The 14,734-nt window shown below is 37.2% G+C and overlaps 1 protein-coding gene across 4 annotated transcripts in view; it reads left to right on the forward strand.

Annotated features, from left to right (window-relative positions):
- The window catches only part of KLRG1 (killer cell lectin like receptor G1), a 42,410-nt gene that overhangs the window by 234 nt on the left and 27,442 nt on the right, over window positions 1-14,734 (forward strand). For 3 of the 4 annotated variants that reach the window (XR_011496936.1, XM_070494345.1, XM_070494346.1), the window contains exon 2: window positions 375-583. Coding sequence is in view for 3 of the 4 variants with exons in the window: in XM_070494345.1 (XP_070350446.1) it covers window positions 375-583 (209 nt within the window). In the remaining variant the exon portion in view is untranslated. Of the gene's footprint in view, window positions 1-49; window positions 261-374; window positions 584-14,734 lie in introns of those variants that run through there. The other variant, XM_014850957.3, reaches the window with a different exon arrangement.

The following is a 14,734-nucleotide window of genomic DNA, read 5'->3' on the forward strand; positions in this document are numbered from 1 at the left end:
GGGACGTGCGGGCGGGCGGAGGCGGAAGTTGCCGCCGGGCCTGTGGTGCAGCCTCGGTGGGAGTTGTAGTTCTCGCGCTGACTCTCTTCCTCCCGGGGCTGCTCCAGGCCGTTCGCCGCCTGTGGGGGACGCTGTTTCTCCGTCTGCCGGCCCCAGCCTCGTCGTCTCCAGTGTTGGCGCATAGGGGATGGTGGAGAGCGATGGGTCGTGGTCATCTTGGCTTTCTCAACCACACCTTTGTTCTTTATTTCCTTTCTACAGTTTAGTACCTTGGGCGTAGTTATTGTTATTGTTGCTGTTATCTTTATCATTCCCCTCCCGTCTGGTGGCGTTTTGCATGATAAACACTCTGTAACCGCTTCTGTTCACCATAGGTTGGTTATGCATCCTGGTCACTCCATCCTCTCCGCATTTCTGGTGTCCTGGGCAACGAGCAACTCAATTTTAGTCTTTGTGTCTTTGCCGAGCTCCTTGGCGGTCTTCCTCGTATCTCTTACTAGCCGCCTGGTGGAGTGCTACTCGTTCTTGGAAGTGGGTTCAGATACCATCTCTCCTGTGGCTTCCTGGAGTCACTCTTTGCAAAGTGAGTCACTCCTTCCTAATACCCGCTTCTTGCTTGGACCTGGCGTTAGCCTGATTTCATTCTGCTCTGACCCCCACATCACTTTTTTTGTGCCTCCCTGTCTCTGCTGATGGCGACTGGATTTTGATTTCCATTCTCCTCAGCAGAACAAGTGCAGTGTTTTGAATCCAGTAATAATAGAAGCTAACACTCGCATAGTTGTGGTGCCCCGCACTGTTGTAAGTGCTTTAAATGAGTATTGAGTCGCTTAATCTTCACACTAACATTAATGAGGAAGAATCTTATCCCACTTTTGCAGATGAGTAGATTCAGGCTGATAGAGGCTAAGTAACTACCCTGGGTCCCACAGCTGTTAAGTTACAGAGTCAGAATTCAGGCTCCATAATTTAGGCGTGTTAGATTTATAAGCGTATAGTCTCCAGAGTCCGTGCTCTCAAGCATTACTTTATCCCGACTGTGCAGGATCCTGCATTCGTTTATTAATTGGTTCATTCAGTTCAGGCTAGGTGGTAATCATATCTGAGTTGGGTTTGCATGTGTTCTCAAGGGAAAAATAAGAAAATTAAAAGATGAGGTTCTTTATAATAATAAAAGCAATTTGTAATCAGAAAACACAGAGAACAAAACAAAAATACATAAGCCCACCAAGAGGTTACGTATTTCCCTCATGAGTATGTTATTCTTTTACTTTAAAAAATTTTTAACATTATCAAATGTTTCTCCATATTGATATCAAACGTGAAGTGAGTTCACTCACTGGTTGCGCAGCAAGCCAATCTCTGACACGGGGTGTAGTGGAAGAAAGTAGGAATTTTACTGCAAAATGCTGAGCAGGGATAACAGGCAGCTAACTCTGTAATCCAGAACTCTCCGAGAAGCTACAAGCGAGAGTTTTTATTTGGGGTTTTAGGTAGTGGAGGGGGAACATGTGGCCTTGGGATTGAAGTTCTAGGAGTAGTCTGCACAGGTGTGACTGTCTGTTCCATGTGTTGCATTCCGTGTATTTTTAGTGTATGATTCCAGAGTTTACGATCAGTCATTTTAGCTTCTCAGTGCTCCTGCAAGATGCTTAGTCAGGCAGGGGCTGTCAGGAAGTTCCTTTCTTATGAGCGATCCTCCTACTGTTCTGCAAGGCAAGCTCAGAAACTTCGTTTTGTTTCCCATGTTAACTTTGTGGGTACAAGGCACAGTTTTACCCTAATCAAGGGAAATTTTAACTCCATCCTCAGTTTCAATATTACTAACTTTACAAATCATCTTTTTAATGGTTGCATAATAGTTAGCTGTGTGGGTTGCAACTTAAGCAATTCCATTAGTGTTGAGCGTGTAAATTATTTCTATTGACTTGCTTTTATCAGTTCATTCAACAAGTATTTACCGAGCAATTACACTGTTATAGGTGTTGGGGATACAGCAGAGAAAAAAGACAAAAATCCCTTTTACAATGAGCTTTCATTCTAGAATTGATGTTCATTTGTTGGTGAATTCAAGTTTTGATTTCAGAAATCTTGCCTCTTGGTCATTTCATTGCCTAGAGTAACACTGGGCTGGAGGGAGGGAAGTATGCATGTTGAAAGTGGGGAAAGGTTCAGAAATCCCGTTGAGTAGGTTGAATAACTTGTCTTCTGTGGGAGTGGGAGAGAGGGACAGCTTCCCCTTCCATTCATTTGCAAATAACCTGGGTCACCTCCCTGCTTCTCAGGCTTCAGTGCCCATTCTGGGAGCTATGTGCGTCAGAGCTGTCTCAAGGTTCTTGCCTTTCTCCTCTGCCTCTCTCTAGCCTCATCATTAACAAGGACAGTATACCCACACCTGCCTCCCACATACGAGGTAAATTGTTCACTTTGTTTAGAAAGCAGTTCTAGGAGTTTTGTCCAAAAATTCCAATGCTGAGGATGCCTCCTGTTTAGTATAAGCAAAAGAGGGGAGCGTGCTTGAAAGATCTAGGTATTCTGAATTCTTCCTTCAATTCATTGTTTTGATAATTGTCCCAGACCTGCTTGTTTGTTGACTCTGAGCTGGAGGCTTTGTTGAAAATGGCTTTTTTAACCTCTCAACAGCTTTATTCAGTTTGAATTTTGTGCCACAGGTTTTGCTCTGGTTTCACTGTCGGATACGTCCTACCTGCTCACAATTTCTGATCTGCTTGGGGAGCTTTTGAAATTTGTTTGGTAGTGAAGGGGAGCAGAATATGCCATCCCAAAATGCGCCACTTCGGTGAGTGGATTCTTTTGAGCTGAAGGTAATCAAGACCCAGCAGACTCGAGAAAAACTTTTACCTCTCCTTTAACTTGCAGAAACAATTTAGATGAAGGGCCTGACCCAGAAAGAGAGCTATTACTAGGGATAACTTTTTATCTGAAAAACTGACCTGCATGGCAGGGCAAACATCTGATTACTGAACACCTGTTCTCATCTTCCTGTGAATTGCCCTCCTCCCCTTTGAAGCCCCTGGCCCTGTCCCCTTCCTTAGCTCAGGGTGGGGTATAAGCCTCAATTGTCTAACCACCTTTGGGTTTCATATTTTTATGGGGCTCCTGTACATCTGAAATTAAATTTGATTTTCTCCTGTTAATCTGTCTTATGTCAATTTAATTATCAGAGCAGCCAAAGGACCTAGAAGGGTAGAAGGAAAATTTGATCCTCCGCTATAGTAGTTTCTCAGTCCTGTTGTGCATGTATTCAATTTGCCATCTTGAACCAGTTTTCAATTTTGAACTTTTGTTGATGCCTGCCTTTTATTTATTTATTTTTTGAGGAAGATTAGCCCTGAGCTAACATCTGCTGCCAATCCTCCTCTTTTGCTGAGGAAGACTGGCCCTGCGCTAACACCCATGCCCATCTTCCTCTACTTTATTTGTGGGACGCCTACCACAGCATGGCTTGCCAAGTGGTGCTGTGTCTGTACCCGGGATCCGATCTGGTGAACTCCGGGGCACTGAAGCAGAACGTGTACACTTAACTGCTGCGCCACTGGGCCAGCCCCAATGCCTTCCTTTTAAAATGATCACATTTAACATTTCAAGGATTAAATGTATTTGTTGTTTTTGATAATTTTCAATTTTAATGTAATTTAACGTTTTTAGGAAAGATGCAAGAATAGTACGAAGAACTCCCACATACACTCTACCTAGATTCACCAGTTGTTTACATAGTGTCCCACTTGCTTTATTAGTCTCTCTCTCCCCTCTTCTCTACACACACACACACACTAGTTTATTTTGAACAATTTGAGAGTAATTTCCCCATTACCATGAAGTACATCAATTTGTATTTCCTAAGAATAAGGACATTCTCCTACATTACGACAGTATAATTACAGAATTAGGAACTAGAACATTGATCCAATGTTATTATCTAATCAATAGTCCATATTCAAAATTTCACCAGTTGTCCCAATAAATATTCTTTATAATTACTTCCTGTTCCCCAAACGCAGAAGCCAAGCCACAGTCACGCATTGTAGTTAGTTGTAATTTTTCTTCATCTTATTTGACCTTGAAATTTTGAAAAGTACGTGTCACTTATTTTGCAGAATGTCGCTCCTTTTGTGTTTGTCTGATGCTTCCTCATGATTATATTTAGGTAATTTTTGATAGAACTAAGAGAGAAATGATGTGTCCCAATCTCTGTCAGGATCCAATCAGGAGACAGGTACCACACCAGTGATTTTAAAGAAAAAGTTTGTATAAAGAATTGTTTTGTAGTAAAAAATAATTAATTAGTAAAAGGGGTTAAAGAGGACTCTACGTTATACAGACGCAGCAACTACAAAGTGCAGCTCTTACCTCTAGGGCTAAGAGTTCCTTCTTAGAAACTTAAAGGATGTACTCCCTTCCCCAACCACAGGGTAGAGATTCAGACCTTTGAAGAAAGGGTGTGGTTCCTGTCACAGGAACATGCAGCCCACTGATGAGTTGACAGAAAAATTGGTGGAGGGTGTGGGTAACTGTTGAACTGCCAGTGGGGGCCTCTACAGTGACTCCTTTGTCCTTTTGACATGTCCCCATCATTTTTTTGGCAATTCTTTTTTTTTTAAAGATTTTTTTTTTCCTTTTTCTCCCCAAAGCCCCCCAGTACATAGTTGTATATTCTTCCTAGTGGGTCCTTCTAGTTGTGGCATGTGGGACGCTGCGTCAGTGTGGTTTGATGAGCAGTGCCATGTCCGCACCCAGGATTTGAACCAACGAAACACTGGGCCACCTGTAGCAGAGTGTGCGAACTTAACCACTCAGCCACAGGGCCAGCCCGCAGCAATTCTTTACCTTTGGGCACATAGATGTTCCATGTTTATCTTCTACTTCTCTTAGCCTACAATCAGTCATTTTTCTAAGGGGGCCTGGTTCCTTTTAGTGGAGAATGGTATGGAGCAACCAGAAACTGATTACAAGGTGTGTTTTTTGCTACTTGTGTGTCACTGCTTTGGTTCCTTTCAGCAGACAGTTAGGAAATCTATGTATCTTTCCAAGAGTGAGACACCAGGCTCTCATTATACCCAATATGTTTACACATTTGTTCACACAAGAAAACACAGAAAGTAGTTTTATAACTGATAAACCATATCGTTGTATAAAACTAGCCTGCTAATTAGAATTCAATATTTCTTTAAAGTTCCATTTTTGTTGTTGAGGTAAAATTTATAAATCACGAGATACACAACGATTAAGTGTACAAGTCAATGAATCTTGACAAATGCGTCATAAGTGTAACCTCTCTGTAATCACGATTTAGATTTTCCTCACCCAAGAAAATTTCCTCATGCCCCTTTCCAGTCATTTCTCCGAGCCCTAGAGGCAACTATTGCTCTGAAATTTTCACCATAGATTAGTTTTGCCTATTCTAGAATTTCTTATAAAATTGAATCACATGCTACATTCGGTTTCTTTCACTCAATATATCTGTGAGATTCTGTTGTTGCATATATCAGTAGCAGGGTTTTTTTTGGGCTGGATAGTATTATATTATATGAATATTTCACACTTGTTTATCTGTTCTTTTGATGGGCATTTGTGTTGTATATATGTTATCTATAAAACTAAGAAGCTTTATATATATATATATATATATATATATAATTTATTTATTTTTGGTGAGGAAGATTGGTCCTAAGCTAACCTCCATTGCCAATTTTGCTTTTTTTGCTTGAGGGAGATTGTCCCTGAGCTAACGTCTGTTCCAGTCTTCCTTTATTTTGTATGTGGGATGCTGCCACAGCATGGCTTGATGTGTGGTGTGTAAGTGTATGCCTGGGATCCAAATGCAGGAACCCCAGGCTGCCAAAGTGGAGCACATGAATTTAACCACTACGCCACTGGGCCAGCCCCTATAATTTTAGCTTTTATGTTTGTGTCTGTAATCAATTTTGAATTAATTTTTGTATATAATTGAGTTAGAGTTGTGGTCAGTTTTTTTCTACATGGAAACATGGTTCTTCCACATAGAAATAGAGTTCTTTGCTGACTTCTTTCTCTCTTAAATTGCTTTGAAGCTTTGCTGAAAATCAATTAACTGTGTAAATGTAGTTCCATTTATGGATTTAATTCTGTTCCATTGATCTTTGTTAGTTATGCCAACAACACATTGTCTTGATTCCTCTAGTTTTACTGTAAGTCTTGAAGTAAGATAGTATAAGTCTTCCTTGTTTTCTCAAGATTGTTTTGGCTTTTCTAGGTCCTTTGCATTTCCGTATATATTTTAGAATCAACTTATCAATTTCTGTTTAAAAAATCCTGCTGAGATTATAATTGGGTTGAATGTGAATCTGAAGATAAATTTGGGGAAAATTGACATTTCAACAAGGTTGAATTTTACAATCTGTGGACAGGATACACTCTTTATTTAGGTCTTATCTAATTTCTTTCAGCAATGTTTTATAGTTTTCAGTGTAGAGGTCTTACATGTCATTTGATACATTTATTCCCAAGTACTTATATTTTTTGATGCTTTTATAAATGAAATTATTGTGAAAAACTTACTATACAAATGTTTGCTAGTAGTATATAGAAATACAATTGATTTTTGTATTTTGACAGTATATCCTGTAACCTTGCTGTTTACTTATTTTGGCAGTTGCTTCTTTCAGGTTTCTGCTTCTGGTCATGATGGTGTAACTGGGATTGGATTTATTCTCTCATCTTAAACAATTAGAAAACTGCAAAATATTTCAAACAGTGGTTTTCAGATACTAGACAACAGACAGCACAGGACAGTAATTCCTGAGAGAAGGGAAATAAATAAGGTGAGCCCTGCAATTGCCCTTTCTTACTAATTCTTGACAAAAATAAGCCTCAAAAGGATCAAACTGATACCAAGTAACTTAACTGTGTCCAGTAACAAAAGCCAACAACTTTTAAAAGCACACAGCACCATCTGGCACCAACAGTGTAAAATTTATAATGTCTGGCATCCAGCAAAAGATTACCAGGCATGCAAAGAAGGAGGCAAATATGAACTATAACCAGGAGAAAAATCAATCAATACAAACTGTCCCAGAAATGACAAAGATGAGAGAATTCACAGAAAGGATGTTAAAATAGCTATTATAAGTACACTCCTTATGTTCAGAAGATAGAGGAAAATTGAACATGATGAAGAGAAAAATACAAGATATTTAAAAAACTCCCCAAATCATGCTTCTAGAAATGAGAAATACAATATCTGAAATGGTACAATGAAAATATACTGGCTGGAGTCAACAGTAGATTAGAAACTGCAGAAGGAAAGATTAGTTAACTGGAAGACATGTTACTAGAAAAATTCAAAGTAAACACATGGAGAAAAAAGACCCCTGTCTCCCCCTAAAAAAGCCCAGAGCTTCAGTTACCTATGGTATAACATCAAGCAATCTAACATACTTAAGTTAAAGTTTCAGAAAGAGGACATAAAATATATTTGCCACAATTTTTCAAAATTTAATGAAAACTATAAATTCATAAGTCAAAGATGCTCCATGAACATCAAGCAGAAGAAATGAAGAAAAGTACACCAAAATACATTATTATCAAGCTGCTGAAAAGCAGTGACAAAGAGAACATCTTAAAAGCAGCCAAAGGGAAAAATACACAGCGGCGTATTTCACATCAGCAACTATGAAAGCCAGATGAAATGAGATACTTTTAAAGTACTATTTTAGGGATGGGAAAAACCTGTCAATGTAGAATTCTATACATATAAAAGTACCTTTAAAAAATAAAGACAAACTAAAATTTTTTTCAGATGAACAAAAGCTGAGGAATTATTGCAAGCAGACCACTAAAAGACATATTAAAGGAAGTTCTTCTGCCAGAAGGAAAATTATACCAAGTGGAAGTTTGGATTTATACAAGGGCATGAAAAACATTAGAAATGATAAATATGTGTATAAATATAAAATAGTTTTGTTCTAATTTTAAAAGATATCTTTAAAAGATTAATGACTGATTAGAGGAAAAATATTAAAATCTGTTGTGGAATTTGTACCATATGTAGAAATAAAATGTGTGATCGTGGCCAGGGAGAGGGAGAGGAAGCATGCTGTCGTAAGGGTCACTTGATGTACATGAAGTAGGATGGTATTATTTAAAGGAAGAACATGATTAAAGATGTATAATGGAAACCCTAGAACAATCAAAAAAAAAAGAAAAGGGAAAAAAAGAAGGAATAAGGAAAGGAGGAAATGAGGAAAGAGAAAGATATCAATGACAAGCCAATAAGGGAGGTACAATGGAATCATAAAAGACGTTCAGTTAAAAAAATCAGGAAAATAGGGAAAAATGAACAAAGAAAGTCAAACACATAGAAAATAAATCTCAAGATGGTAGATATAAATCCACCTACAATGATAATCACCTTATCTAAAATGGCCTAAATACTCCAATTAAAGAGCAGAGGTTGTCAGATTAGATTAAAAAAAAGTAAGACCCAAGTATATGCTGTCTACAAAAACAAAAGAGTAAAAGGATGGAAGTACTTTCCATGGAAATACCATGCAAACACTAATCCAAAGAAAGCTAGAATGCCTATCTTATCTAGGCAAAGTAGATTTCAGAACAAGGAATATTGCCAGGGATAAAGAGGGACATTGCAGAAGGATAAAAGAGTCAGATCGTCAAGAGGACATGTGTTTCTACCCAACAGCTTCAGAACACATGAGGGAAAATCTGAGAGAACTCGAGAGAAAAAGACAAATCCACAATTATAGTTGGAGATTTCAATATCCTCCACTCATAATTAACATAGTCAGAAAATCTGCAATGACGTAGGAGACTTGAACAACACTATCAACTAACTTGACTAATTGACATTAATATAGCACTTCAACCAACAAATGCAGAATGTATACTCTTACTAGTACACACAGACTTTTACCAAGATAACACATATTCTGAGTTATAATACAAGTTTTAATAAATGTAAAAGAATTGAAATTATACAATGTATATTCTCTGACCAAAACAGAGTTAAACTAGACATCTTAATGAAAAGACATGTGGAAAATCCCCAAATATTTGAAAATTGAGCAGCAAATTTTCTATAACCCATGGGTCAAAGAAGAAATCATGAGGTAAATTACAAAATATTTTGAATTGAATGAAAATGAAAATATATCAACCATTGAGGACATTGAGGAATGTAGGGTTAGAGACAAGTTTATAGCATTTGCTTATTTTGGAAAAGAATGGTCTCAAATCAGTGACCTATGCTTTCACATTGAGAAACTAGAAGAGTATATTAAAACCGAAGTAAGCAGAAGGAAGGCTCTAATAAAGATGCGCACAAAATCAGTAGAATAGAAAACAGAAAAACAACAGAGAAAATGAAGCCCAAATCTTGTTTTTGAAGTGATCAATAAAATTGATAAACATCTAGACAAACTGATTAGAGGGAAGGCACAAAGTTCCAGTATCAGGAATCAGAGAGGTGAGATCGTTATAGATCCTCCAGACATTAGAAGGACAATAAAGTAATATGAACAATTTTATGCCAGTCAATTTGACAACTTAGATCAATGGTCAGTAAAGTATAGTCTGTGGGCCAAATCTGGCTTGCCACCTGTTTTGTGAATAAAGTTTTATTGGAACACGATCACACTTATTGGTTTACTCTTATCTGTGGCTGCTTTTGTACGGCAATGGCAGGGTTGAGCAGTTGTGAGGTTGTATTGTCAGAAAAGCCTGAGATGTTTACTATGTGGCCTTTTACAGAAAAAGTTTGCTGATCCTGACTTAGATGAAAAGAACAAATTCATTGAAAGACACTAACTACTGTTGAGAAAAGACAGATAACCTGAAATTGAATTTGTAGTAAAACCTTCCCACCAAGAAAACTTGGGGCCCACATGGCTTCACTGGTAAGTTCTACTTTCTTTTGATATTTTATTTATTTTCCTGTCTAAAACTTTTAGTACAATGTTGAATAGAAATGGTAAAATTAGATATCCTTGCCTTGTTCCTGATCTCATTGGATAACATTCAATATTTCACCTAAAGTATGCTATTAGTGTAGGTTTTTTGTAGAAGACACCATCAGGTTGAGAATATTTCCTTTTATTCTTTTGCTGATCATCTTTCTTTTGATGGGTTTTGAATTTTTTCAATGCTTTCTTTCTGCTTCAGATGGCATGACTATAAAATCAAAGTAATTGATTTTAGAATGTTAAACCAACATTGCATTTCTGGGATAAGCCACACTTTGTCATGATAAATTATCTCTTCTATGTTTTTCTGAATTTGATTTGCTGAGAGTTGTGTTTTTTTTTTTTTTTTTTAAGATTTTGATGTTTATATTCATGAAGGTTGGGGTCTGTAATTTTGTTTTCTTGTAATTCTTTGGCAGATTTTATATCAGGGTCATGATGGCCTCCTAAAAAATGTTGGAGAATGTACTTTTATTTTCTATTTTCTGAAGGAATTGTGTTATAGTTTGATACAATATGCTATTGAAGTCATCTGAGCATGCAGCTTTCTTAATGGGAAGGTTTATATTAACAAATTCAATTTCTTCATTGGAAAGAGAACTATTCAAAAATTTCTGTTTCTTCTTGTGTCAGTCTGGTAAATTGTGTTTTTCAAGGAATTTTTCCATTTTATCTAAATTGTTAAATTTATTGGCATACAGATTTAATATTCCCTTATTATCTTCTTTGTTTTATTTTTTAATTTTTATTTATTTGTTATTGAGGTAACATTGGTTTAGAACATTATAACCGTATTATCCTTTTTTGTTTTTTTACTTTTTAAAAATCATCTTTATTGAGGTATATTTACATATGAGCAAATTCACCAATTTTAACACTTAAAATTGTACACTACAAATGTCCGGTAGTGTAACGATGACCACATTCATAATATAGAACATTTACATCATTCCAACAAGTCCCTCATGCCCCTCCAAAGTGAATCCATGCCCCTCACCCCCAATCCCAAGCTCCTGGCAACCACTAACTTGTTTTATGTCACTGTACTTTTCCCTTTTCTAGACCTTCATATAAATGAAATTGTGCAATACAGAGTTTTTGTGTCTGGCTACTCTCACTTAGTGAACGCTTTTTTAAAAATTGAGGTCATAATAGTTTATAACGTTGTGAAATCTCAGTTGTACGTTCTTATTTGTCAGTCACCATGTATCTGTGCCCCTTCACCCCTTTTGCCCATCCCCAACCCCCTTCCCCTCTAGTAACCACTAAGCTGTTCTCTTTGTCCATGTGTTAGTTTATCTTCCACATAGGAGTGAAATCATACGGTGTTTGTCTGTCTCTGTCTGGCTTATTTCGCTTAACATAATATCCTCAAGGTCCATCCGTGTTGTTGCAAATGGGACGATTTTGTCTTTTTGAATGGCTGAGTAGTATTCCATTATATATATATACACCACATCTTTATCCACTCCTCAGTTGATGGTTACTTGGGTTGCTTCCACTTCTTGGCTATAGTGAATAATGCTGTGGTGAACATAGCAGTGCACAAGTCTCTTTGAATTGTTCATTTCAAGTTCTTTGGATAGATACTCAGTAGTGGGATAGCTGGGTCATATGATATTTCTATTTTTAATTTTTTGATAAATCTCCATACTGTTTTCTGTAGTGACTGCACCAGTTTGCATTCCCACCAGCAGTGTAGGAGGGTTCCCTTTTCTCTACATACTCTCCAAATTTGTTATTTTTTGTCTGGGTGATTATAGCCATTTTAAAGGGTGTAAGGTTAGTGTAGTTTTATTTTATTTTTTTTAAAAGACTGGCACCTGAGCTACATCTGTTGCCAATATTTTCTTTTCCTTCTTCTTCCCAAAGCCCCCTAGTACATAGTTGTATATTGTAGTTGTAGGTCCTTCTAGTTGTGGCATGTGGGATGCCACCTCAGCATGGCTTGATGAGTGGTGCCATGTCTGCACCCAGAATCCGAACCTGCAAAACCCTGGGCTGCCAAACCTGAGCACGTGAACTTAACCACTTGGCCATGGGGCTGACCCCTTTATTCTAGTTTTTTTTTGAGGAAGATTAGCCCTGAGCTAACATCTGTTGCCAATTCTCCTTTTTTTTTTGCTGAGGGAGACTAGCCCTGAGCTAACATCTGTGCCCATCTTCCTCTACTTTATGTGTGGGACACCTACCATAGCATGGCTTACCAAGCAGTGCCATGTCTCCACCTGGGATCTGAACTGGTGAACCCCGGGCCGCTGAAATGGAATGTGTGAACTTAACTGCTATGCCACAAGGCCAGCCCCTCAATCTCTTTAGTTGTGATTGGTCTATTCAGATTCTCTTTATCTTCTTGTCAGTTTTGGGAGGCTATATGAGTCTAAGAATTTGTTGATTTCTTCAAGATTGTCCAATTTGTTGGCATATAGTTTTCCAGAGTAGTCTCTTATAATCCTTTGTATCTCTGTGGTATCTGTTGTAATTTCTCCTGTTTCATTTCTAATTTTATTTACTTGAGACTTCTCTCTTTTTGTCTTAGTGAGTCTGGTAAGGGTTTGTCAGTTTGTTTATCTGCTTAAAGAACCAGGTCTTTGTTTCATTGATCCTTTCTACCGTTGTTTGTGTTTCATTTTCATTTATTTCTGCTCTAATTTTTATTATTTCCCTCCTTCTGCTGACTTTGGGCTTTGTTTGTACTTCTTTTTCTAATTCTGTTAGGTGTAGTTTAAGATGGTTTATTTGAGATTTTTCTTGTTTGTTAAGGTGTGCCAGTATTGCTATGAATTTCCCTCTTAGGACTGCTTTTGCTGCATCCCATATGAATTGATATGGTGTATTGATATGGTGTATTTTCGTTCTTATTTGTCTCCAGATAGTTTTTGATTTCTCCTTTAATTTCTTCAATGATCCGTTTGTTGTTCAATAGCATGTTGTTTAGTCTCCACATGGTTGTCACCTTCCCAGCTTTGTCTTGTAGTTGATTTCTAGTTTCATAGCATTATATTGGAAAACATACTTGATATGATTTCAGTCTTCCAAAATTTATTTAGACTTTCCTTGTTTCCCAATATGTGATCTGTCCTTGAGAATGTTCCATGTGCATTTGAGAAAAATGTGTTCTGTTGATTTTGGATGGAGTGTTCTCTATATATCTATTAAGTCCATCTGGTCTAGGTTTTCATTGAAATCCACTATTTCCTTGTTGACCTTCTGTTTGGATGATCTATCCTTTGATGTAAGTGAGGTGTTAAGGTCCCCTACTATTGTTGTGTTGTCATTAATATCTCATTTTACATTTGTTATTAATTGCTTTGTATAATTTGGTACTCCTGTGTTGGGTGCATATATATTTATAAGTGTGATGTCTTCTGGGTGGGATGTCCCTTTTATCATTATATACTGCCCCTCTTTGTCTTTCATTACCTATTTTATCTTGAAGTCTCCTTTGTCTGATATAAGTATGGCAACACTTGCTTTTGTTTGCTGTTACCTTGGAGTATTGTCTTCCATTCCTTCATTCTGAGCCTGTGTTTGTCTTTAGAGCTGAGATGTGTTTCCTGGAGGCAGCATATTGTTGGGTCTTGTTTTTTTAATCCATCTAGCCATGCTGTTCTTTTGATTGGAGAATTCAATCTTTTTACATTTAGAGTGATTATGATATATGGGGGCTTAATGCTGCCATTTTATTGCTCATTTTCTGGTTCTTCTGCATTTCCTTTGTTTCTCATCCCATATGTTTTGGCCTACCAATTCAGTTTGGTAGTTCTCTATGATGATTTTCTTAGTTTTCTCTTTATTTATTGTTTGTGTCTCTGTTCTCATACTTTGTTTAGTGGTTACCGTAAAGTTTGTATAAAAAATCTTGTAGGTCAGTTAGTCCATTTTCTGATAACCTTTTATTTCCTTAGCCTAAGCTGATTCCACCCTCTTCCTCTTCCCCTTCTAAGTTATTATTGTCACAACTTATTCCATCTTGTATTTTGAGTTTGTGGTTAAAATGATTAGATTACATTTATTTTTGATGTTTTCCTTCCCTTTATCTGTAATGTTATAATTAAGTGTTTGCTAACTTGTTCTGATGGAGAGCTGCAATTTTCTGATTTTGCTTACCTATTTATCTCCTTGCTCAAAGCTTCATAAACACTCTTTTTTTTCCTGGTATTAGGTCCTTCTTGAGCATTTCTTGTAGGGGGCTCTTGTGGTGATGAATCTCTTAGCTTTTGTTTATCTGGGGAAGGTTTTATTCCTTCATCATATCTGAAGGATATTTTCACTGGATAGAGTATTGTTGGCTGAAAGTTTTTGTCTTTCAGAATTTTGAATATATCATACCACTCTCTCCTAGCCTGTAAGATTTCTGCTGAGAAATCCCCTGAAAGCCTAATAGAAGTTCCTTGGTAAGTTATTTTCTTCTGCCTTGCTGCCCTTAATATTTTTTCTTTGTCATTGACTTTTGCCAGCTTTACTACTATATGCCTTTGAGAGGGTCTTTTTACATTTATGTAATTCGGAGATCTATTAGCTTCTTTCACTTGTATTTCCATCTTCTTCCCCAGGTTTGGGAAGTTCTCAGCTATTATTTCTTTGAAAAAGCTTTCTGCTCCGTATAATTCCTATAATCCTTATGTTGCATTTCCTGATTGACTTGGATATTTCTCAGAGAATTTCGAAATTTCTTTTTAGTCTTAGTTCTCTCCCCTCCTCCATCTGAAGCATTTCTACATTTCTGTCCTCTAGACTGCTAATTCTTTCCTCCA

This window comes from Equus asinus, chromosome 22, assembly GCF_041296235.1.
Source record: "Equus asinus isolate D_3611 breed Donkey chromosome 22, EquAss-T2T_v2, whole genome shotgun sequence".
NCBI classification, from domain to species: Eukaryota; Metazoa; Chordata; class Mammalia; order Perissodactyla; family Equidae; genus Equus; species Equus asinus.